The 20,436-nt window shown below is 52.4% G+C and overlaps 8 protein-coding genes and 1 non-coding gene across 9 annotated transcripts; 3 read left to right on the forward strand and 6 right to left on the reverse strand.

Moving 5' to 3' along the window:
* Positions 1–33: 33 nt before the first annotated feature.
* Positions 34–1,342, reverse strand: BO97DRAFT_447024 (putative cytokinesis EF-hand protein Cdc4). The gene is made up of 4 exons (XM_025698721.1): positions 678–1,342; positions 480–620; positions 323–415; positions 34–265 (listed from the first exon to the last, which is right to left on the reverse strand). Exons 1-4 carry the CDS (start codon positions 865–867, stop codon positions 237–239), a joined length of 453 nt encoding a protein of 150 aa, XP_025546360.1. The 5' UTR covers positions 868–1,342; the 3' UTR covers positions 34–236.
* A 310-nt stretch (positions 1,343–1,652) lies between these two features.
* BO97DRAFT_378936 (putative C2H2 finger domain protein) lies at positions 1,653–5,394 on the reverse strand. The gene is made up of 2 exons (XM_025693138.1): positions 4,794–5,394; positions 1,653–4,734 (listed from the first exon to the last, which is right to left on the reverse strand). The coding sequence occupies exons 1-2, from the start codon at positions 5,026–5,028 to the stop codon at positions 1,895–1,897; spliced, it is 3,075 nt and encodes a 1,024-aa protein (XP_025546361.1). The 5' UTR covers positions 5,029–5,394; the 3' UTR covers positions 1,653–1,894.
* A 1,010-nt stretch (positions 5,395–6,404) lies between these two features.
* Positions 6,405–6,487, reverse strand: BO97DRAFT_t278. The gene has a single exon. It is a non-coding gene; the product is annotated as a tRNA-Gln (tRNA).
* Positions 6,488–6,907: 420 nt separating this feature from the next.
* BO97DRAFT_447026 (nuclear import receptor MTR10) lies at positions 6,908–10,948 on the reverse strand. Its single transcript, XM_025698722.1, has 8 exons — positions 10,561–10,948; positions 10,375–10,467; positions 10,047–10,319; positions 9,870–9,960; positions 8,515–9,795; positions 8,036–8,461; positions 7,446–7,976; positions 6,908–7,392 (listed from the first exon to the last, which is right to left on the reverse strand). The coding sequence occupies exons 1-8, from the start codon at positions 10,690–10,692 to the stop codon at positions 7,304–7,306; spliced, it is 2,916 nt and encodes a 971-aa protein (XP_025546362.1). The 5' UTR covers positions 10,693–10,948; the 3' UTR covers positions 6,908–7,303.
* A 112-nt stretch (positions 10,949–11,060) lies between these two features.
* Positions 11,061–12,127, forward strand: BO97DRAFT_473809 (small nuclear ribonucleoprotein E). The gene is made up of 3 exons (XM_025700274.1): positions 11,061–11,380; positions 11,442–11,532; positions 11,610–12,127. The coding sequence occupies exons 1-3, from the start codon at positions 11,237–11,239 to the stop codon at positions 11,660–11,662; spliced, it is 288 nt and encodes a 95-aa protein (XP_025546363.1). The 5' UTR covers positions 11,061–11,236; the 3' UTR covers positions 11,663–12,127.
* On the reverse strand, positions 11,841–12,804 carry BO97DRAFT_409163 (5-formyltetrahydrofolate cyclo-ligase). Its single transcript, XM_025696005.1, has 3 exons — positions 12,615–12,804; positions 12,050–12,556; positions 11,841–11,982 (listed from the first exon to the last, which is right to left on the reverse strand). Exons 1-3 carry the CDS (start codon positions 12,706–12,708, stop codon positions 11,861–11,863), a joined length of 723 nt encoding a protein of 240 aa, XP_025546364.1. The 5' UTR covers positions 12,709–12,804; the 3' UTR covers positions 11,841–11,860.
* Positions 12,724–14,217, forward strand: BO97DRAFT_378948 (uncharacterized protein). Its single transcript, XM_025693139.1, has 4 exons — positions 12,724–13,181; positions 13,283–13,397; positions 13,460–13,638; positions 13,689–14,217. Exons 1-4 carry the CDS (start codon positions 13,068–13,070, stop codon positions 13,989–13,991), a joined length of 711 nt encoding a protein of 236 aa, XP_025546365.1. The 5' UTR covers positions 12,724–13,067; the 3' UTR covers positions 13,992–14,217.
* A 151-nt stretch (positions 14,218–14,368) lies between these two features.
* On the reverse strand, positions 14,369–15,158 carry BO97DRAFT_409165 (uncharacterized protein). The gene is made up of 2 exons (XM_025696006.1): positions 14,924–15,158; positions 14,369–14,843 (listed from the first exon to the last, which is right to left on the reverse strand). The coding sequence occupies exons 1-2, from the start codon at positions 15,067–15,069 to the stop codon at positions 14,438–14,440; spliced, it is 552 nt and encodes a 183-aa protein (XP_025546366.1). The 5' UTR covers positions 15,070–15,158; the 3' UTR covers positions 14,369–14,437.
* Positions 15,159–15,307: 149 nt separating this feature from the next.
* BO97DRAFT_447031 (putative non-repetitive nucleoporin) lies at positions 15,308–20,062 on the forward strand. Its single transcript, XM_025698723.1, has 5 exons — positions 15,308–15,819; positions 15,878–18,358; positions 18,415–18,503; positions 18,563–19,192; positions 19,260–20,062. Exons 1-5 carry the CDS (start codon positions 15,534–15,536, stop codon positions 19,869–19,871), a joined length of 4,098 nt encoding a protein of 1,365 aa, XP_025546367.1. The 5' UTR covers positions 15,308–15,533; the 3' UTR covers positions 19,872–20,062.
* The last annotated feature ends 374 nt before the right edge of the window (positions 20,063–20,436 follow it).

The following is a 20,436-nucleotide window of genomic DNA, read 5'->3' on the forward strand; positions in this document are numbered from 1 at the left end:
ATCATCGGGAATCAGCCCATACAAGTTAATGGGATCGGTAGACACTATATAGTAAAGTATAGACATGCTGTCTTTCCATTTCCAATTCGCTGAATGAACAGCCCCATATACACTACAAGGATAAACCTAAAACAGATAAACTAAATCTAATCTCAAGCCGACAACGCCGGCTGCAGGATCGCATGGGAAGAAAAAGAATTTCGTCAGGAAGCGTCAGGAAGGGTATCGTATGTTGTTTAGTTGGCAAGGATGGTGCGGACGAGGTCTGTGGATGGGATCAGCGGGTCGGCTCTCGTACAAGTGTGAGGTGCCGTCAACATACCGGTATAGTTGATCTCGCCGGAGCTAGTATCAACGGCCTTGAGCAGCTCATCGACCTCCTCGTCGGACATCTTCTCGCCCAGGTTCGTGAGAACTATAGCATGGTCAGTCCCGCAAGTCCCCCATTTTCAGCGTCTCCCCCAGTGATGTGAACATACTGTAGCGCAGTTGTCCCACTCCGATAAACCCAGTCAAATCCTTATCGAAAACTTGGAATCCACGGGTATATTCCTCGGGCTCGCCGGGATCGCGGAATCCTCCGGGGCGGTTGAGGACCTTCAAGAACGACTCGAAATCAACTGTCACCATCAGTCAGCCAGGATGCCTCTTTTATCCCGGGGTCATTGCGCGCATACAGTCTCCGCCCACGGTCTTCTCCAGATCCGCGATTTCCGCCAACGTGGGGTTCTGACCGCACGCACGGAGGAGGTCGCCGAGCGACTCGATCGCGACCTTGCCGGTACCGCGCTTGTCGAACAGCGAGAAGGCTTCCTTGTAGTTGGTCGAGGCCTGTTGATCGTGGTGAGAATGGGGTGAGTGAGGCATCTTGGCAGCAATAAAAGGCAGACAGGTAGAAAAAGGAAAGAAGGAATGGAAGCGATGGGGATGAAGAAGAAAAAGAGGAAAGATTCAGCTCGTGCAGCTGAGATGACGAGCAATCAGCGACGCAAGGCTGCGATCCGCGGAAACGAGGGACGGAAGGGATTGGACGGGCAGACGAGGGGGCCGGGATTCCATGGTTCCAATTGAACCCTCTCGTAGAGTCAACATCCGATCAACAACAATCCGCTAAGGTCTTCATTGTGGCAGATGCATCCGATTAGACTGGCGTGTCATCGTCCGGCCGTTCCCTCATCCGCCCATCAGGAACCCCGACGCAGCCCTTGGCCCCATAAGCAATGAGATCCAGCCACGTACCATGGTTGTTGTTATGTTGATTTCCACGAAACGGAATGTTCTGTAAGAGCAAGGGTGATAGGGCGATAAATCGACACGGAGGTATTAATCAGCACGTTCACTTGGAAGGGTAAACACCAAGAGAATAAGTGAATTGAATGGAATGAAGGGGAGGGGAAGCGCGGAGGGGGAAGAGGAAGAGGAAAGGAGGCGAGGCGGTGGGGAAAGAGAGAGAGAAGAGGTAGAAAGAGAAACAAGCAATGACGCCCCGCGGTTGTTGTTGTGGTAACCGGACACCTCAGGCAACACGGCCATCTCCTTGATCCTGTCCATCTACAACTGACTACTCCGTACGGAGTACCGGAAAATACACTGAATTGTCTCTTACTCAAAGATATATCGACGAATCATCTGTAATTCGAGCAAAATGATGACTGCAGAGTTCAAACGCGGTCCTCCTCGCCATGGTATCTCAGTCGTAACTCATTCCCAAGCAGCAGCATCACAGACAACAATCAGAAACTACCACACGTGAAGCTGACTTCAGCTTCGATCTCTGGAACGCTTTAGGTAAGCAGATTAAATATACATGAAGACAAAAGGCCATCCAGAAGCACGCTAAATACACATAAATGAGGGCAGCATATACTACCAAGCTTCGAACACATCAGCCAGTTCAGGAGGCCGCGCCCCCGTTCAGCTTGTCCATACAGCTGCTGAGTAGATAGGCCGCCTCACTCAGCAGCTCCCAACGTGTATTTGTGAATCCATTGCGGAGAACCAGCAGCAGTCCCATGCACTGATTGCATCCCTTCATACCCTCCAGGTCACTAGGTTCGCGGACCCCGCCGACTCGTCGCAAAAATTGCTGCATATCGTGTCGCTGCTCTGCAGGCGTGGCCAGTTTGACCGGATGAAGGAGCGGTCCTTCCAGGGCATATCCGTAACACCAAACCACGAGGGCAGCGACATAGAGGACCCACGGTCTGTTGAGCAAATAGTCATCCCGGCCCGAGTATACGTCATCGTCATCGAGTGCCCGCTCACCGTCCAACAGGCACTCGGACAGGAACCGCAGAGCGTAAAAAGTGGCGTCGCGGGCTGTGGCCTTGGTAGCCCATCGAACCATCTTCTCACGCGCCGCATCGTAGTCCTTTCGGGTAATGGCTCGCCCCATGAGCCGACCGGCTCCGGCGAAAACCTGGCAGTCAACAATGTCGACGTGGGAGGCCATGTGTGCTAGTCCATGCAGGACATCACGCGATTCAAACACATTCGCTTCGTCCCAAGGATGTCGCGCTCGGTATCCACCAGAAAACGACCCTGACTCTGACGTTCCCAGGGCCTCATCAAAGTCCCGCCGCCAATTATCGAATGCCCTCAGTAACGCGGACCTCCACTTATCACGGCCTCCCAATGCCTGCAGTACACCCAGCGAGCTGACCTGAAGGTCGCGCTGATTCATGTGCCAGCTGACACTCAGTAACCCCGCCATGAGAATGGTGCGTCCAAAAGCGTTGGTCCGCACCGGCTGGCCGTTGAGTGTTCGTTTCAGGCCATCCAAGAACAGCAGCGGTTTGACTCCATTGGCATGCAAGCTGGATTGCACTCGAGCCACCTCAGAGGCGTTGGTCGCAGACCACAGCGCCCCATCGCACGGAAGAGGCAGACGCAGCTCGTGAGCCACCATCTTTGCGGAATGTCCGAACATAGTGGCATGCGTTGAATCCAGCACGAAAGCCGCAAATGCCACTCGTCTTGTAGCTTCAGCCTTGATCCAATGAGTCCAGGATTCTTCTGCCACGAAGTCAGGCGTCATTGTTGACCCGGTGACTGAGCGAGTTTGCCGCTCGTCTCTCAAACTCGCCGGAGAATCTAGTGCGGAGCGGCCGATCAACGAGCTACCACGCCGCATCAACGTGAGTGTAGTATCATGGTGAATATGGGCTCGCTCGTGCAGCGCACGGGTTGAGTACATCTTTTCATATACCTCAAGAAGTAGTAGTGCTTGGAAGACCCATAGCTTGGCTGGTGGGCGAAAATCGGCATCCATGAATAATTCCCATCGTAGGTGCCATGCAATAAAATTCGCCAGTTCGGCTGCGGTCTCTGTTACGTCTGCTCCATAGACCTTGTCCAGAGTAGACGCCCCAATAGCGATGACAGCCAGCAGAAGCAAGTTCGGGGCTTTGTTCAAGACAAACGAAGGACGGTGTAAAATAGGTAATTGTGGGTGAAGGTGTTGCCAATACGAGGCGATATAGGCCTCCATCATCCGCGGTCCGAGAACATGGCGATCGTCATTCATATCACCGTCCATCAGAGCATCCTTCCGCTTTGCCACTGCCGAGTATGCAGCCTCGTTGAATCGTGAACCCATGAGCGCGAGAAGCTCCTGTCTCTTGTCATTGGACAGGCTCATTCGCGAAGAACCGGCGTCTAGGATGCTAGTAACACTCATCGGGTCATGCGGAATGACGCCGTTCATAAAACTTCCGTAACCAGGGTCACTCGGTAGAAATTGATTCTGTAGCTGGATAGCATTGAGGTAGTTTGGTATCATATTGGTGGCAGACGGATAACCCATCGATGACGAACCGGGGAGAGGGTCGTTAAACAGCCACGCGGTGAAATCTTCGGGCATCGCGAACGGAGACCGGTTATGTGTCTCTCCGCCAAAAATTGGATAGACACAGGAGGTCAGCGCGTCGAAGCTGGGGTCTCCCACCGTTGATCCCGGTGCCATCATTCCAGACACAGAATCCAGCGCTTCGAAGGTACTCACATTATTCAGAGTAGTCGAGGCTGAAGCTGTTGCTGGCCCCAGTGAGATATCGGTATACCCACCCACAGGAATGGGTGGGTATGACGCCGAATGGGCCAGCGACGGTCCTTCCATGTAGCTAGATAGCATCGTGGTTTCATCCGCAGGATGACGCGCTCGAGTCTGTTGACATGTCTCACCATTATGTAGAGATACGCTAGTGGAGGGATGGCTACGATGCGTTTGATATTCCGAGGGACTGAATGTGGTTGTTGACTGGCCCGTCGGAGAGCTGTTTGTATGGTTGCTCAAACTGACAGAGCGAGAAAAAGTGGTATCCGACAGCTCAACGCCCGGTTGTGAAAGAGGGGGTTGATATTTGTATGTAGGAGGGGAATGGCCAGGCCGAGAAGAGAGTACTGCTGTGACCTTGGTGCCGATGTTCTTGATGGATTGGAGTGCAATAGGATCTATCCGCCCTTCGATTGGCGCCTGGGTTGACGGGTATTGGGGAGAAGCTGCAGGTATCCCCGTCGGCGAATCACCGTCGATTTTCTTGGGTATAGGTTGTTCTTTCTGCTCAGCAGGTACGATTGGCGCATTATTCACCGCAGCTTGGGCGAAACTGTCCCGTTTCTGCAGCTGAGAGCCTTGCGTCGTGTGCCGTTCGCGATGGCGCACACACAGATCTTGTCGCACAAAAGATCGGTAGCAGTCCGGGAAATCGCATCGGTAAATCTGTTTCGGCGTGTCTATGTGTTCTCCTAGTCAGCTTACCCTCCAATTAAGCTTTGAAGCTCGAGGGACGAACGATTGAGTTGATGACGATATAGATGCTCTGCCCGTGAGTAGGATTTGCCGCAATTCTCGAAAGTACATTCAAACTTGCGATCTGTCTGGATTTTCCGGGCCCTTTTTCTTTTTCGCGATGCCCCATGCAGCGCCGCATCGGCTGTGTCAATTTCAGTCGGCATGTGTGTGTCCTCGTGGGAGCCTTTGAACCCCTGCTCCAAGGGAGCCACTGCAGCGACAGTTGAGGACATCATGAACCCTCGGAGAGAGGCAAGCCAATGCTCGTGAGTATCGAGGAGAACTCGTTCTGCGCTATCCTTCTGGGCCCCCTGGTCTAGACTGACAAGCAGAGGGTGACCCGCAAAAGACGTGACAGTTGAAGAGTATAACCATCAGCACCTTGTCGGTCGGCAAAGATGACCCCTAGAGTTCACACCCGAACCAGTGAGATGACGAGACCTGCCATGGAATGCGCACGCGAGTGAGGAGGATATCGAAGGAAGGCAGCGATACAGGCGAGCGTCTAGGCACGATCGTGGACTTGCGCGAACCCCGTGGGGTGCGAAATCTCGGCGGGCGGCACTGAGCAGCTTCGGGCAGGTCTCGGGAGAGGTTTCAATCTATCGGAACAAGTGCAAGCCGAATACTCGGGACTCAGTGCAGAATTTAAGATTGGCTGGGGCCGAGAAAGTGGGCGAAGCGCGTATTGGTGAGCGTATCGTATGACTGGTGGCAGGCAGTTGGGGAAGTATTTGAATTTGGAGACGTAAGAGGGGAAGATGGCCGGGGAGATTCCGAGAGGAGTCAGCGCAGTAATTTATAGCCACCTGGCGAGTGCAGTCTTCGAGTTCGGGAAACTAAGCAGCGGGATGAGATCTGCTAGTAGTATCGGGAATTGCAGCAGTTCGGAGTGTGTAAGTCAGTGAGCAGTGGAGAACAGATAAAGCGTGGTGAAGATGAGCGAGATGGTGAACCCTCTTCGTTGCTGGACGGCAAGGTGGGGCAGATCCCTATCGGGGAGGGGCGGAATTGAATGCCTCAGTCAACTTAATTCAAATGACATGCTTCATCTACAACTGCTTCAACATCTAGTATGATTAGCAATACGGGGCTGGGGTGGAAAATCACCACGTCATTTGTCACGAGTCCTGCATCGAACATTCATAGAAGCCATCTAGAAACAATTCGATCCTTGTCAGATGGGTTCTATTGCATACTTAAGCGGAATTGCACTAAGAAAATGCTCAGTTATTACATATATTCGTAGACCTTCACCCGTTCGATCCAACCATGCCTGGATTACGATAGCAGCGTAGCCGAGTAAATCCAGACAATAAAGCACCCCACAGCAGGGAATAATAGCCGTCTGCTCTGCTGTCATCTACATTAGAAATCGCGCACACAGCGTTATGGACTAACCAGCGAAGACGGGATACTCATACCAGACACCGAGTTGGGATCCCTGACGCTGCTCGCCAGGTTTCTGATACACCACCACTGCATCCAAGATCATGTGCTGTTCTAGGCCCGCGGGGGGAATGGAACTATAATGTTTACAATAGGTACCCAAAAAGACTATTCCTGAGGGGATTGCGTGGATGGACAGAAAAAGAATGGATACAAAAAAGAAAGGTCGTGCCCGGGTTCGAACCGGGGTTATTGGAACTTGTTTGGTTTCAAAATCCAAAGTGATAACCACTACACTACACAACCTGTTCTTAGATGATGATCTTTTAACCTAGATCTATATCAAAAATAAAACTATCATGCCAGCTTTATCTCCTACCTTCTGATCTTGAATCTTGCTTGTATCATCTGAGGTCATCTTATCAATACTTTTCAAGAAGTGCCAGATAAAAGACACGGAAAAAGTCATCTTGGGTATAACAATAGCCACTGAGAGGCAACCTGTTACTCTTGTCCATGACAGTTTTCGCCACCACAATCGTGCCCTTGCAGGGGAACCATCTCTCCGACATCCATAATAGTAAAGGTGCCGCACTATGGATTTCATAAAATATAGTCATCGCGTCCTTAGCTCAGACCAAATAGCTGTATTCTTGACCGACATAATACCATGTGGGTTGACAAATTTGCACCAATCCGATGAGAGAAACGGGTGACTCATTGCTCCTGTGATATATCTAAGATTCCTACACTATAATACTAATGGTCTCAAGCTTTTACAGAGTGGGTAATGGTGCGAGCTGCTCTGTTCGCTTGCTGCCCCCAGATGGGTCGTGGCGGCTCATCACCCCCGAATGGTTTATGGAACGACCGGATGCAACCGTGTATGGGCGATGCTGATGCTGGGGGGAGGAAAATACATGAGGGGCAATCTGATAGGATTCTCAACGCACGAACGCATGCCGAATCTCCCAGATAGATGCCGTAGGCGCGGAAAAATTTCGTGTATGTCCGCCACGACTCGAGGGCTGAGCGTCGGTGGGTGGTGGGTGTCACTCCCAACATCCTCAGCGGTGCTGTTCCATGACTTGCTCAGTCCTGGTTCCACTACTTTCCGAACCTCTATCCACTGAATCGGAAGCGAGTGGCCTCAAGTCGGCCAAGTCCGTCTCTGGGGGCCACATTTCTGCGGCGGTACGAGTTGGTGAAGTCTAGACTCGTTGATTAGCTCACTCCTACCTAGCCAGAAAAGGATCAGTCTTACCTTGGAGCAATACGCGGATCTTCCGCGTTTCACCCGACTGGATTTTGTCAAACAGCCCCTTCAATAGACGCTCCGCCTCACCTTGCTTCATCGTACCCGCAGGGAGCATTTGTAGAGTGGACTGCAGCCAAGTTCCCGCGTCTTCAGGCATCAATTCGAACATGGACATCAAGACACTTGATGCATCTGGGAAACACTCGCCAGGGAACGTGAACATCATGCCCGTAAGGATTCGCTGGACAAGCAGTTGACCCTGGGATGCAATGAGCTGTTTTACGGCCTCACGGACTTCAATAGGTGTCGAGTATGCATTGCCATCCGATGTGGTGAACTCGGAAACCGCTGGCTTCTCAAATGCAAAGCTAAACAGATCATGGTAGTAGTGCAGGGTGGCAATCAGAGGGTCGATCTGCTGAAGGGTGAGGGCACTCAGGGCGGCTGAGAATATGGGAACCGAGAGGGTAGACGTGATGCATTCCTTAGGATAGAACCGGATCGCATCAGAGGAAAGGCGGTAGAAATCCTCGATGACTGGTCACAAGTCGTTAGCTAGATCACAAATATGATACCTGGAACTGGTGGACACGTACCATCCGGTAGGTTCTCGGGAGGCAAATCATTCAGAATACGCAGGAACGCAATTGCTTGCTGTTCGTAGAACTGGAAGACGGCCTGGCTTGTGTTCGCGTCGACGAATTCGGCACCTTCCGAGAACTCGCGCACGACGGCATCAGTGGCCCACAAGAAACATCCTTCCCGCGATGCCTGGAAACCACTAGCAAGGCTTTGAGCCAAAGTTGGGAGCAGAGGAGTCATTGCGGTCCGGTAGGAGATGATCATATTACGCCAGCAACGGCAAACTCTTTCGAGGATTGGCGTGGATGATGTGAAGTTCAGCGCGATTGTACTCATGATGGGCAGGATCTCACCACAGTACTTCACGGCGGGGTTTTCTTCACCTGGAGAGACATACGGGTTCACAACCATGACGAATATGGTAATCAACCCAATGTGATCTAAAGTAAAGTTAGCATGCTATACTCATTGCAGTGCTTGAAGATTGCCCTACCAGCAACGGCCCGCTGGCTCTCTTCATCTTGAGCGTTGTTTGCTAGGTTCATGATGCGAGCCATGATGGGGTCACAGAACAATTTCAAGGTCTCGTAGATCTTTTCCAGAGGCTGAACTGCAACCACGGCTGCCACACCCTCGGTGACCTCCTCCTGGCTCGCCGGCTTCAACTTGTCGAGGACTGATTCGTAGAAGGTATGGAGTTGAGCAATGTGACCTCCAAGCAGCTTTTGACAATCTGTACCCAGATACTTGAAGGCCAAAGCAGCAGCCTGAACAACTTCAGGAGAGCTATGCTGGAAGCCAGAGATGACATAGTTCAATTGTGCCTCCAGAGTCTCGGGATGTTGAGCAGTCCACTCCGTGTAGCGGGCAAGCGCCATGATAGCCTGGAATCGCACCTTCTCTTGGTTGGGAATCTGCACAATTAAGGGAATAACTTGCGTCAGGACGACGCTTTCCTCCGGATCTACCATGCGTCCCATAGCTCTCAAGCTGAACAATGGTGCCTCGAGCTCTTGCCAGTGAGGGACGTGCTCATCGCTGGACTGCGACGCGTACTTGGAGACCCATTGCTGGATCAGATGATATGCCTTGGTCAAGCATTCGGTGACTCCAATGACAGCGCAGCAGTCCTTGAGTACATCTCCCATAGAGTGGCGGAAATGTCGGAATTTCTCTTCCTGTTCACGATCACCTCCGAACAAATCGGTCTCGCCTTCTTCGGGTCCAGGATACTCGAGGTGCTTGACCATGATGTCCACCAACTGAGAGAAGACGTCGCTCAGGTTTACCCGGGCGTCTGCGTATCGATCCAACGTAACGTACTGCTTCAGTTCGTACCAAAAAACAAAGGTAAGCGAGATCGCATCTCGCTCCCAATCCCTAGCGCAACATTCCAGGACTGCCTCAACAAGACCACGGAACTCGGATGGTAGGCGTGCGATCAGCACAACCCAAGCTTCACCAGCTTCTGCGAAAAGCCTCGTAATTCCCTTATAGGCGTCGGTATCTTCGGATTCAGCGAATTCAGCGATCTTGGGGCGAAGCGAGATGATGCGCGGATACAAGGCCTGAATAATTGCAAGCGAATCGTCGACTTCGCGGGTGTCTCGGTACAATGTACACATGCTGTCTACTGCAGCCTCGAAAGATCTTTCGTCGTCAAGTCCCTTCAAGATGACGTCCATCAAAGGCGATTCGACAATCTTTGATGCCGGAATCTCGCGCATCCATGAAGTAATACAATCCAGGAGACGCGGATTAGTGGATGCAGTCGCTGTGCGATGAGAGAGACTAATGTCAGTACAGCAAAAGTGATGGCTAGACCGGGTGTGAGGGTCTGGTACATACGTGACGATTGTGCATATTGGATCAAGAGGTGCATCACCTGTTCAGCGTTGTCCTCCAAGAGCTCTTTTGTGCGCATGATGAGGTCATCTTCCTAGTTAGGGCCAGTTTATTAGGATCCACAGGATGCACGATCACGGGGAAGCAGTCCGAGGGGGATGGTTTTTATGCCAAACATACACTCAGATTGATCTTGCGACCTTCCGTCACTTCTTCCGGGAGAATCTTGAGGAATTCCAACACACAGTCTCCTGCGCTGCTCCCCAGTGCAGCACCCACGGTTGGGAGCACGTCCTTCCATGTAAGCATCTGGATAGCCAGACTGGCCAAGCATACGCATAACTGTGTCTGGATTGGTCGAGGGCCTGCAGCAAAACCCACGAGCAGGTTCAGAATAGAGTCTCTGAGCGCGACTACGGATTCGGCCGGCAACTGGTCGAGATCGAAGATGATCTTGCAGGGGTCAGCAGGCAGGAATGGCTGGACCCAGGTCGGAGGACCAATTCACCTTTCCTTTCAACGTCGTCGCTGCGAACAACTTGGCTTCGACAGGAACATCGGGAGACTGTAACATTTCATGGGTGATAGTCCAAGCTTCGACCTAGATATAGAAGCCGAACAATGGTCAGCAAACAGGCCATGGGCGGAGGCAATCTGAACCAAGATGGCGGAATGAGGGGTAGGATAGACCGACCGATTTCTGAAAATTCTCTAGGAATTCATGGGCATGCGTCTTTTCGGCGCGCGACACATTTCCTTGCATGGTAGCGACTGCGGCCAGGACCGGGCCAAAGGCCTGCCCTGTAGCCCCCTCCTTGCTCGTCATAGTTTGTTGACTGAGGGAGGTGGGGGGGATGTTCAGGAGGGGAGGAAGTTGATTGTAGTGGATGGAATTGGGAGAGGAAAGAGGGGTTCAGCCAGGCCGGAAGGCTTAACACCTATGCAGTGAGATCATATACACTCATTAAAAATGACATTAAAGAAGGAAGATCAAGGAGAGGGATCTCAGCGCAAAACCCTCAAGTAGAGTGGCGGAAGATTTGGGGGAGGAGGGAGGGAAAGGGAGGGGAAGTTTGATTTAGTTAGTAGTAGTGATTAGTTTAGTTAGTGGAGGTGGGATGGATGTGGTCACTGACGATCGACCCAAACGGAAAAGCTGTGTGAGCCTCTCTCTCCTTCTTCCCCGAGCCCCGACCCATCCTCAACTAACGGAGCTCTTCATTCTATTCTTCAATTCTCAGCCTCCAATCCCCCGCGCACCGCCATCAACGCGTCTTTTTTTACCAGCGATCCTTTACAATCCTGGTAACCTTGCGGTCGCCCACCCACACTTTCCATTACTTCACATTCGCGCATCTCGTTTGCCCACCATGACCGGCCGTGGAGGCGGTGGAGCCGCTCGCAAGACGCTGCTTGCGCCCATTCATTTCATCTTCAAGCTTCTTCAGCAACGGTCGACGGTGTCTATCTGGCTTTACGAGCAGCTGGCCTTTCGGATAGAAGGAAAGATCCGGGTAATTAATCCCGTGTTCTCTGGCGGCCCCCGATCGCTTGGACTAACAACTCCCGGCACAGGGTTTCGATGAGTTTATGAACCTGGTGGTTGACGACGCAGTGGAGGTTCGGATGGCTACTCAGACTGCTGAGGAAAAGCGGAGGCCACTCGGTATGGAATTGCGTGCTCTATGATCATATCGCTGGCGGGATACGGAAATTTGCTGACTGGTTATATCTCTACAACAGGCCAAATCCTCCTCAAGGGCGACAACGTCTCTCTGATTCAGGCCGTCCAGTGATTTCGACGGGGCGTTAAGGAATTGATTGATGGGAAAGGGGGCTCTTGGTTTTGTTCTGTCGATCTCGTGCCGTCATACGACTTTGTTTGCATTTCTTTACCTTTCGCTTTTCACGGATGCCGCAGGGATACAACTATTGCACCTCTAGCAAAATAGACGAACCTATGGATTGATATGACTCGCTAGTCCGGGAAAGAATCAGTTTCGGCGCGCCAGGCACCGGTCGTCGCCGACAATGAGCATGTCTACAGGCCAGTCATGATCCGCCACCGGTATCTCTTCAGTCGGGGGAAGCATTTGCTCTTTGAGAGACAGGGCAACTGTGCGAGAATTAGTTAAGGATACTCCCTGGCTGGTTGCGTCGGTGTCAGGGTAGTTGTTACTTACCGAGGAAGGGCAACTTCGGCTTCGTTGACTCGCTTGCGGCTACCTCTCTGGAATACCTCGTCAGAAAATGGTCATAATAACCTTTACCATGTCCTAATCTTCTGAGGCCCCCGTCAAAGGCCATTCCTGGCATCACGATCAGATCCAGTCCGTAGGGCCCTTTCGTAGCGTCTTCTGGTTGAGGCGAGACTCCTTTGCCTCCGAAACAGTTCCTCTTACTGAGGACTTGGACCTCCGACAGCGACGGGATCCCCCATTTGTCGGGTTCCAGAGACTCAAACTCCTCCATCGACTCTAGCAATAGCATGTCCATCACGGAGGTCCTTGACTGCTCCGACAACTCTAGCTTGTGTATATATGGCACAAAGACCTCCTTACCACTCGCCAGAGCGTCCCGAACGATGGCTGTGGTGGACAATTCTCCGGCCGGCATGGAGAGGTAAACTCCTATTCTCCTTGCATCCTGGTACTCCCGGAGGGCTAACAACCTATTGGTGGCGACTCTGGCTGATAGAAGTCAGCATCTAGATAGATCGCGCCGAAAAGGCGATGAGATTGAGCTGACATTGATTGTCGATGGAGTCGGCGGGGATCTTGTGCAGCGCATCCCGCATTCTCCGCCGGAGGTCCTTCTTTGCTGCCTGTAGACCAGCCATCATCCTTGCGATTGAGTGATAGAGCGACGAAAATGGTGAATTGATGGGCGGATCACCCGTAGATCTTTATGGAGATGGAAGAGGTTAAATATAGGTAAGTCCCCGCGCTGGGATTGTTTGGTCTCCGAGAGATCGCGATGACTGGAACCGCGTGGCTTGGCATGTTTCCATGATGTGCATGGTTGTTGCACATACCTGCCAGGGCACTTTATCACCCCCCCCGGTTCAAGGGTCGACTGCGCCCTTTCGGGCCAGACGGTCAGGCAAACAACCAGCCAGCGAGGCAGGCAGACATTCCTTTTCTTTCCGTTCAACATCTGTTCAATCCTCCCACTTCATCTTCCCATCCGACAAACGGGACGATGATTACGGGTTACTTTCTTTTCACGCTCCTCCTGACGGCTGTCGGTGCTGCCAGTGTTTCTGATCTAGTTGGGACCTGGACTACGAAGTCCCGCAAGGTTGTGACAGGTCCGGTAGGTTCTGCTCCTCTTGTTCACTGCATTGATTACTAGGGACCTCGGTCGATGATGCATCAGAATCGCTGGACTGGGCTAATACCCGTCCCCGTATCTAGGGATTCTATGACCCCATCAACGACCGATTTCTAGAGCCGAATCTGACCGGCATTTCGTACTCTTTCAATGAGGATGGGTCCTATGAAGAGGCCTACTATCGTGCCATTGCCAATCGTCAGTTCCCATCCAATTTCAAGCTGCAGGAAGCGCATCCTGACGTGTAAACACCCCAACAGCACAGGATCCAGCTTGCCCCAAGGGCTTGATGCAGTGGCAGCATGGCACTTACACCGCGCAGAGTGATGGATCCCTGGTATTGACCCCATTCGCGGACGATGGACGCCAGCTGGTATCGGATCCATGTGCTTCACCATTGACCTCTTACACGAGATATAATCAAACAGAGACGTTCAAGGTATGCTGTCTTGGCCGATACATCGCGTACAGGCTCACTAACAGCTGCAGTCTTTCACCGTCTCGGTCGATCGGTATCATGGCGTCCAACGTCTGGACTTGTACGCTCATGACGGGTCGCCAATGCATCCCATGTACCTTGTGTATAGGCCACCACAAATGCTACCAACGAGGGTTCTAAACCCGATCGACCCCAAGGCTAAGAAGCAAAAACGTCACATGAGTGGAGATACCAAGTCGACCTTCAGCTTGAAGGGCCTTGTGCCAACGCAGAAAATCATCGAGCCCGATCGCTTGTTGTGGCTCGGTGTTATTATGACTGCCGTCGGAGGAATAACCGTGTTTTGCACGTAGACTACAACCAGATTGTTCGGCGGTACGAGACAATGGCTAGGCGAATAGGACGGTATCTGGAGTTCGGGCTACGGATAATAACACGGGGCACCAGGGTAGAACACAGCGATTTTGTTTGGGACACAGACAACATCTGGTAAGGCGCTGGAAGGATTTCTTTGTTGGAATATTACACGGCCACCGCGCATATGAAAGCTTAATCTCAACGCGAACACTTATTTATCTGCAACGCTTCGTGCATCATAGGTCCTGACCTCGGGGTTTACAAGATTCCTACGTTCCCACAGCTCTTTGCCATCCTATCAGTCGTGTAAAAATGACCATACTTGGTAGGGCAGTAGGCAATTTGAACTCCTCTCTCGGAATATCAACCACGGTGTAATAGTATCCCACTTTTATTTGTGATCGTACAGGTGAACTAGTATACATGCGAGCATTATTTCATCTTAAGCAGAAGCAATGGCCTCTTTGGCGATTCTTGCAACCTCGGCTCTCTCAGCGGGCTTGCCGTCCAGCGCACCACCGGGGGCGAAGAGAGTCTTGAGCACGAAACCGACCTCGACCTTCTTGCCACCGGCCTTCATGTTGGAAACCTCCTGAGAGACAATTTGCTTAATATCGTCCACGCTCATGGTTTCCACTTGGGCACCATATTCCTCCAAAACTGTCACCTGCTTCTCCTCAAGCTCTTGGAGTTCGGGACGGTTCTCGGTCTTGAACTCCTCAATGGCTTCCTTGGAGGCAGCGATACGTTTCCGAATGAGAGACAGGAGCTGAATATCGGTCTGGATGGGAGAGGAGGTCTTTGCGGCATTGTTGGTTTCGGAGATCAGGGCGCGGACGACGTTCAGTCTAAGAGGAGCGCGGTGCGTTAGCGTGACCGTTTTAACCTTGTATTCTTTGTCTGGCTTCATTAGTCTCAAAAGACATACCTAGGGGTATCCTTTGCCCTCATAGCCGTCTTGAGGTCAGTCCTCAGCTTGGTGATCAACGGCGGCAAGACCGGGCTGTCGGTCGAGCTCCATCGCACCAGGCGCAAACCCAGACGGGAGGAAGTTGTTCGTAGAGCTGGGAACATGATGGCAATTAGGAAAGAGACAGAACGGAGCAATAAAATATAAATTGTTTTTTATTGGTGGTTGTATCAGAACGGAACATATGACGCTGTAGGACCCATAGGAACGATAATCTTTCCAAGGCGGAAGAGAAAGCTCTCCGTCCGCCCTCCGTCCGGGGTCCGTGCACATTTTTGTTTCTCATCCTGCTTCAATTCACAGCTTCGTGCTTGTTCTTCGGTCCGGTTAGAACACACCATCCTCGTGGCGGAACACCAATCTCTGCGCCCACCATTGGTGTTCCTCTGTTTCGTTATTTGTTCACCTCTTCTCCCCTCGATCTGTCTCTCTTCCTCCTCCCTTCTGACCGAGTCTTCCACCGTCGCGTCATTGCGCTGCCACCGCCGAGTCTCCCAGCCATCTCTCCGGGGAGAGCGCAATACATCGCCCCAACCGCCTCATACGGGCGCCGTTCAGTGCCTGCATCATGTCATACCCAACTCTACCAACCCTCACCCCTCAGAGGCCACTCCCCGGCGCATACTTCCAGACACCGGCACCCAACGCGGGCGCGTCGGCGCAGGCCTTGAGTTCCCAACAGCCCGCAGCTACCACACAAGAGCCACCGTCCCCCATTCAGCTTCCCAGTTTCACTGCGGTCCAAACAAAGCCCAAGCAGAGCTTGTTGAACACGGAGCAGCGGGCTGCACGGACAATCAATGACACCCTTGCCCAGGAATCTCGCTACCCGGACTTGGATAGCTCTCTGTCCCGTAAGTTGACCTTTGTGGTCGCAACGCTGGCCTCGACTCGGCTGACCCTCCTATGTAGAAGGCTTCTCATCCGACTATGATCTCCCCACGTCGGCACCATGGGCCCCTTTCCAGAGGGTAAAGATGTACAACATTCCCGACCAGATCTTCGACCAATACAACCGAGCGCAAGTATCGACGAATATGGGACTGTTCGCCGAGTTGAATCACGCCTGGGTCGCAATCGATAATGCTCTCTATATCTGGGATTACACGCATCCGAATCCGCAGCTGGTTGGATTCGAGGATCAACCGAACAGCATCATCACCGTCAAGCTAGCGAAGCCCCGCCCGAAAGTGTTTCTGCCCACTATCACCCACTTGCTTGTAATATCCACCACGGCTGATGTCATCTTGCTGGGAATGGGATGCGAAACTACCCCCGGAGGTGCACGTCAAGTAACCTTGTATCAAACCGGCATGTCGGCCTCGGTACGGGGACTGGAGATCGACCAATTGGCCTCGTCGGATTCGACCGGTCGTATCTTCTTCGGTGGTATCTCCGACAATGATGTGTACGAGCTTGTGTATCAGCAAGAGGAAAAGTGGTTTCAGGGTCGCTGCTCCAAGGTCAACCGCACCAGCTCTCGTCTGGCTGCCTTGACTCCCTCATTGAGCAGCTTTACGCAGACGACGTCCGAATATGTCGCGCAAATGGAGGTTGATGATACGAGGAAGCTACTCTACACCCTTTCGTCCTCATCCACAATCAGGGTCTTTCATTTGAAGCCCGACGGCAGTCTTGTCCTTGCCATCACGAAGCAAGCGCAAGACATCTACGCCAACATCGGACATATTATCGCGTCGAATGAAACCCTCAACCCAAAAATTCCCATCGTTTCCATCAGTCCTATTCTCGCTGCGGAAGCGTCCAGGTATCATCTGATGGCCACAACTGCAACAGGCTATCGCATCTACCTGAGCGCTACCGGTTCCTACAGCTGGGCTTCAGCACCCAATGGTGCGAGTGCTCCCACAAGCATGCAAGCTCTTCACGTGAAGACGCCTCCATTGGATACCAATCCTTCGACTCAACTGGCAGCTTCGCATAAGCTTCAGGGCCAGGCACGTTACCACCCTTCGGTAGCAGCGAGTATTCCCGTCCATACTTTACAGCCCACCCGGTTCTCTGTAAGGTATCCCCCCGGTCACTTTTTCTGCTTTACCTCCAAAGACTCGGCGACGTCGGACTCTCTCTTTATTTCAGCCCCTGATTCCGGACGGGTGGCTCGCTCGCAAGAGACTGTCAGTACCAAGGCTGGTGAGACGGCAATTTGGTTATCCTTGGGCAGCAGGGCGGAGGATGTCGGAATCTGCTCTCCGCCCAGCGAAGAAGCAATGGCCTTTGGTGGGTTTGGTAATGAGCTGGCTGTTCAATTCGATGAGCCCACTGCCGAGATTGCTATTCTCACCAACAATGGTATTCACATTATTCGCAGACGGCGTCTCGTCGATGTATTCGCGGCATTGGCAAGGAACGGTGGTGAGGGCGATGATGGGTTTGATGGTGTGGCCAAGAATTTCATCCGCACATATGGCCGTAGCGAAACCGTTGCCACAGCACTGGCCGTTGCTTGCGGCCAAGGGCTGGAGGTGTCTGGTGACTCTAGACTCACCCAAATCAATGATCCGGGTGTTTTGGAGTGTGCACGCAAGGTCCTCATTGACCACGGCGGCAAGCCTCAGATGAATGAAAATGCTGTCGCCGACAGCTCAACCTTGGCTATTGATACGGTTCTCCCATCGCCACGGCATGCGGGGATTGCGCTCTACATCTCGAGACTACTGCGCTCAATTTGGAAGAAAGAGATCGCCACGACCGAAGTGTCCGAAACGCCGCCCATTGGAGTGGAGACTATTGTCTCATCAGTACCTTCTGCCAAATTGCAAGCAATTCAACGGGACCTATCTGCTCTGCAAGACTTCTTCAAGACGAACAAGAACTTCATTGAAGGGCTGAGCGGCCCCGAGGCTCTAAACCGGGTCTCCTCAAAACAGGAAGAAACCGCCCTGCAAGCGGAACATCGCGCGCTGCATTCCCTCGTTCAACTTGTATCTCATACTATCGAAGGCATTTCCTTCGTCTCGGTCCTCTTTGATGAACGTGTGGATGAGATTGTGACCGCCCTGCCAGCAGAGTCGAAAGAGCGCTTCATGAAACTCACATATGAGCAGCTGTTCAGTACGACTAAGGGCCACGATATTGCCAAGGAGCTGGTGAAGGGCATAGTCAACCGAAACATCGCTAAGGGGTCCAACGTTGAAACCGTAGCCGATGCTCTGAGGCGACGGTGCGGCAGCTTCTGCAGTGCCGAGGATGTCGTGATATTCAAGGCCCAGGAGTTGTTGAAACGAGCTACTGAAGTAGGCTCTAACTCGGAGCTTGGCCGCAATCTGCTGAATGACAGCCTTCACTTGTTCCAGCAGGTATCTGAGAACTTGCCGATGGATTACCTGGTCTCTGCCGTCGATAGCTACATCAAGAACGAGTTCTTTGCAGGTATGATTTCATAAGCCGTGTTGCAGCAAAGAAAAGGCCGCTAACAACTAGTATAGGTGCTATTCAACTGGCTTTGAATGTCGCCGCTCGCTCAGACAAGGCCAACTTGGCACTCGCATGGCTCGTGGATGGTCGCCCCGCCGGTGTAAGCTACTCTTTAACTCGTGATAAATTTTCATGATAGCTGACCTTTTTCGTCCACAGGATACTCGTATCGAGTCCTTCCAGTACCGGAAGCAATGCTACGATCTTATCTTTAAGGTTATCATCGCAGTCGATCAACACACTGCCAAGGATATTGGAGTCGTTGACGGACAATTGACGGTCATCGCCAAACGCAGGAATGAAGCATATGGAGTAGTTTCAGACTCGAAAGACGAGGTGTTCTTGACTACCCTATATGACTGGTATCTCGAGCAAGGTTGGAGTGAGCGACTGCTCCAGACCGACTCTCCATTTGTGGTCACCTACCTCGAGCGCAAATCCAATGATGACATTGAGCATGCTGATCTCCTCTGGCGTTACTTTGCTCAGTCCCAAAGGTTCTATGACGCAGCCAAGGTTCAACTTCAGCTTGCGCAGAGCGGTTTCAAGCTTCCTCTGAGCCGCAGAATCGAGTATCTGGGCTGGGCGCGGGCCAATGCCTCCATTTTCACACCAGACGTTAGCCGACAGGCTCGCCAACGGCTGGTCCAAGAAACGTCCAACCTGATTGATGTTGCTAACATCCAAGACGATATCTTGCAACGATTCAAGGACGATCCCCGGGTTGCGCCGGAGCGCAGACGCGAGGTCTTGAAGGACTTGGACGGCCCTATTCAGGACGTCAGCACTGTATGTTTTCAATTTTCCCAACAGTTCTTTCTCACCCGCCCTTTTAAACTCCCACTAACTGGACTAGCTCTTCAACACCTTCGCCGACCCGGGAAGCTACTACGACATCTGTCTCCAGATCTTCTTCCAGGCCGACCATCGCAACGCAGCAGACATCAAGTCCACATGGCAGCACCTCCTGCAAGACCTCCACAACGACGTCCTCGAGCGGGGCGAGCCCCAGCCCTACGAAGCGGTGATCGATAAGGTCCGCAGTCTAGGCGGCCGACTCCGCATGTCCGACTCCATCATGCCCATCCCGATCATCCTGCCGATGCTCGAGCGCTACGCCCTGGAACACCAGCGGGACGTCGGCCCCCCGACGTGGATCATCGACCTCCTCCTCGACCTGAACGTCGCCCACGAGACTATGTTCAGCGTCCTGGAGGGGATGTATTACACAGAGGAAGCGCCCTTCCAGGGCCAAAACAAGAAATACATTGCCAAGGACCTCACCTACGTCATCCAGCACTGGTACCACGAGACCGTTCGCCCCGGTGGCCGGGTCTTCGGCAGCGACGCCGCCGCAACCCGCGTCCTCGAGACCCTCCTCCTCATCCAACAGGGCGGCGGCATCTCGCCCGACCAGTCGCGTGTCGCCAACGAGCTCCGCACCAGAATCGAGGATATATTGCGGTAATGTAAGGTAGTGTTTTGTGTGTGGTCGCTTGGTTGGTTGGTTGTGTGTCTCTGGAATTATAGGTTTCGACGATTAGGTAGCACGTTCCAAATCTCACTTTTTCTTTCTCTCTTTCCTTTCCTCGCTTTTTTTCCATCATCCATGTTCCCCCCACCACAGGAAGCAGCAAGCGGATAGAAAAGGTGATATTGGAGTTATTTCTTTCTGTTCTTTCTGTTTCAATTTTGTATCAAATGCAGAGTCAGAAGGGAGAGGTTTCGAGCTCCCAATTGATGATATATATCTTCTCTCGCATGCGACGAAATCGCATCATCTCTACCTCGTTATAGTTTTGTCTTTGGACTACCAGGCAGCAGTACAATCCTTGCCTCTGGGCGGGCTGGCGACATTCAAATCTAGCTGCAAAAATAGGTACTGCAACCAAGTGCCTGTGCTCCGATTGACGGCCGCACGCTGGCCTGGACATCGACACATCCAGAAATGATTCGCCCCGAAGCCCAGGATCGGACCGTTCAGCTGCTCTGCGCCGGGCTTGCGATTTGACTCCTATGGATTCCAAGTTTCA

Source organism: Aspergillus homomorphus (assembly GCF_003184865.1).
Source record: "Aspergillus homomorphus CBS 101889 unplaced genomic scaffold BO97scaffold_71, whole genome shotgun sequence".
In the NCBI taxonomy this organism is placed as follows: domain Eukaryota; kingdom Fungi; phylum Ascomycota; class Eurotiomycetes; order Eurotiales; family Aspergillaceae; genus Aspergillus; species Aspergillus homomorphus.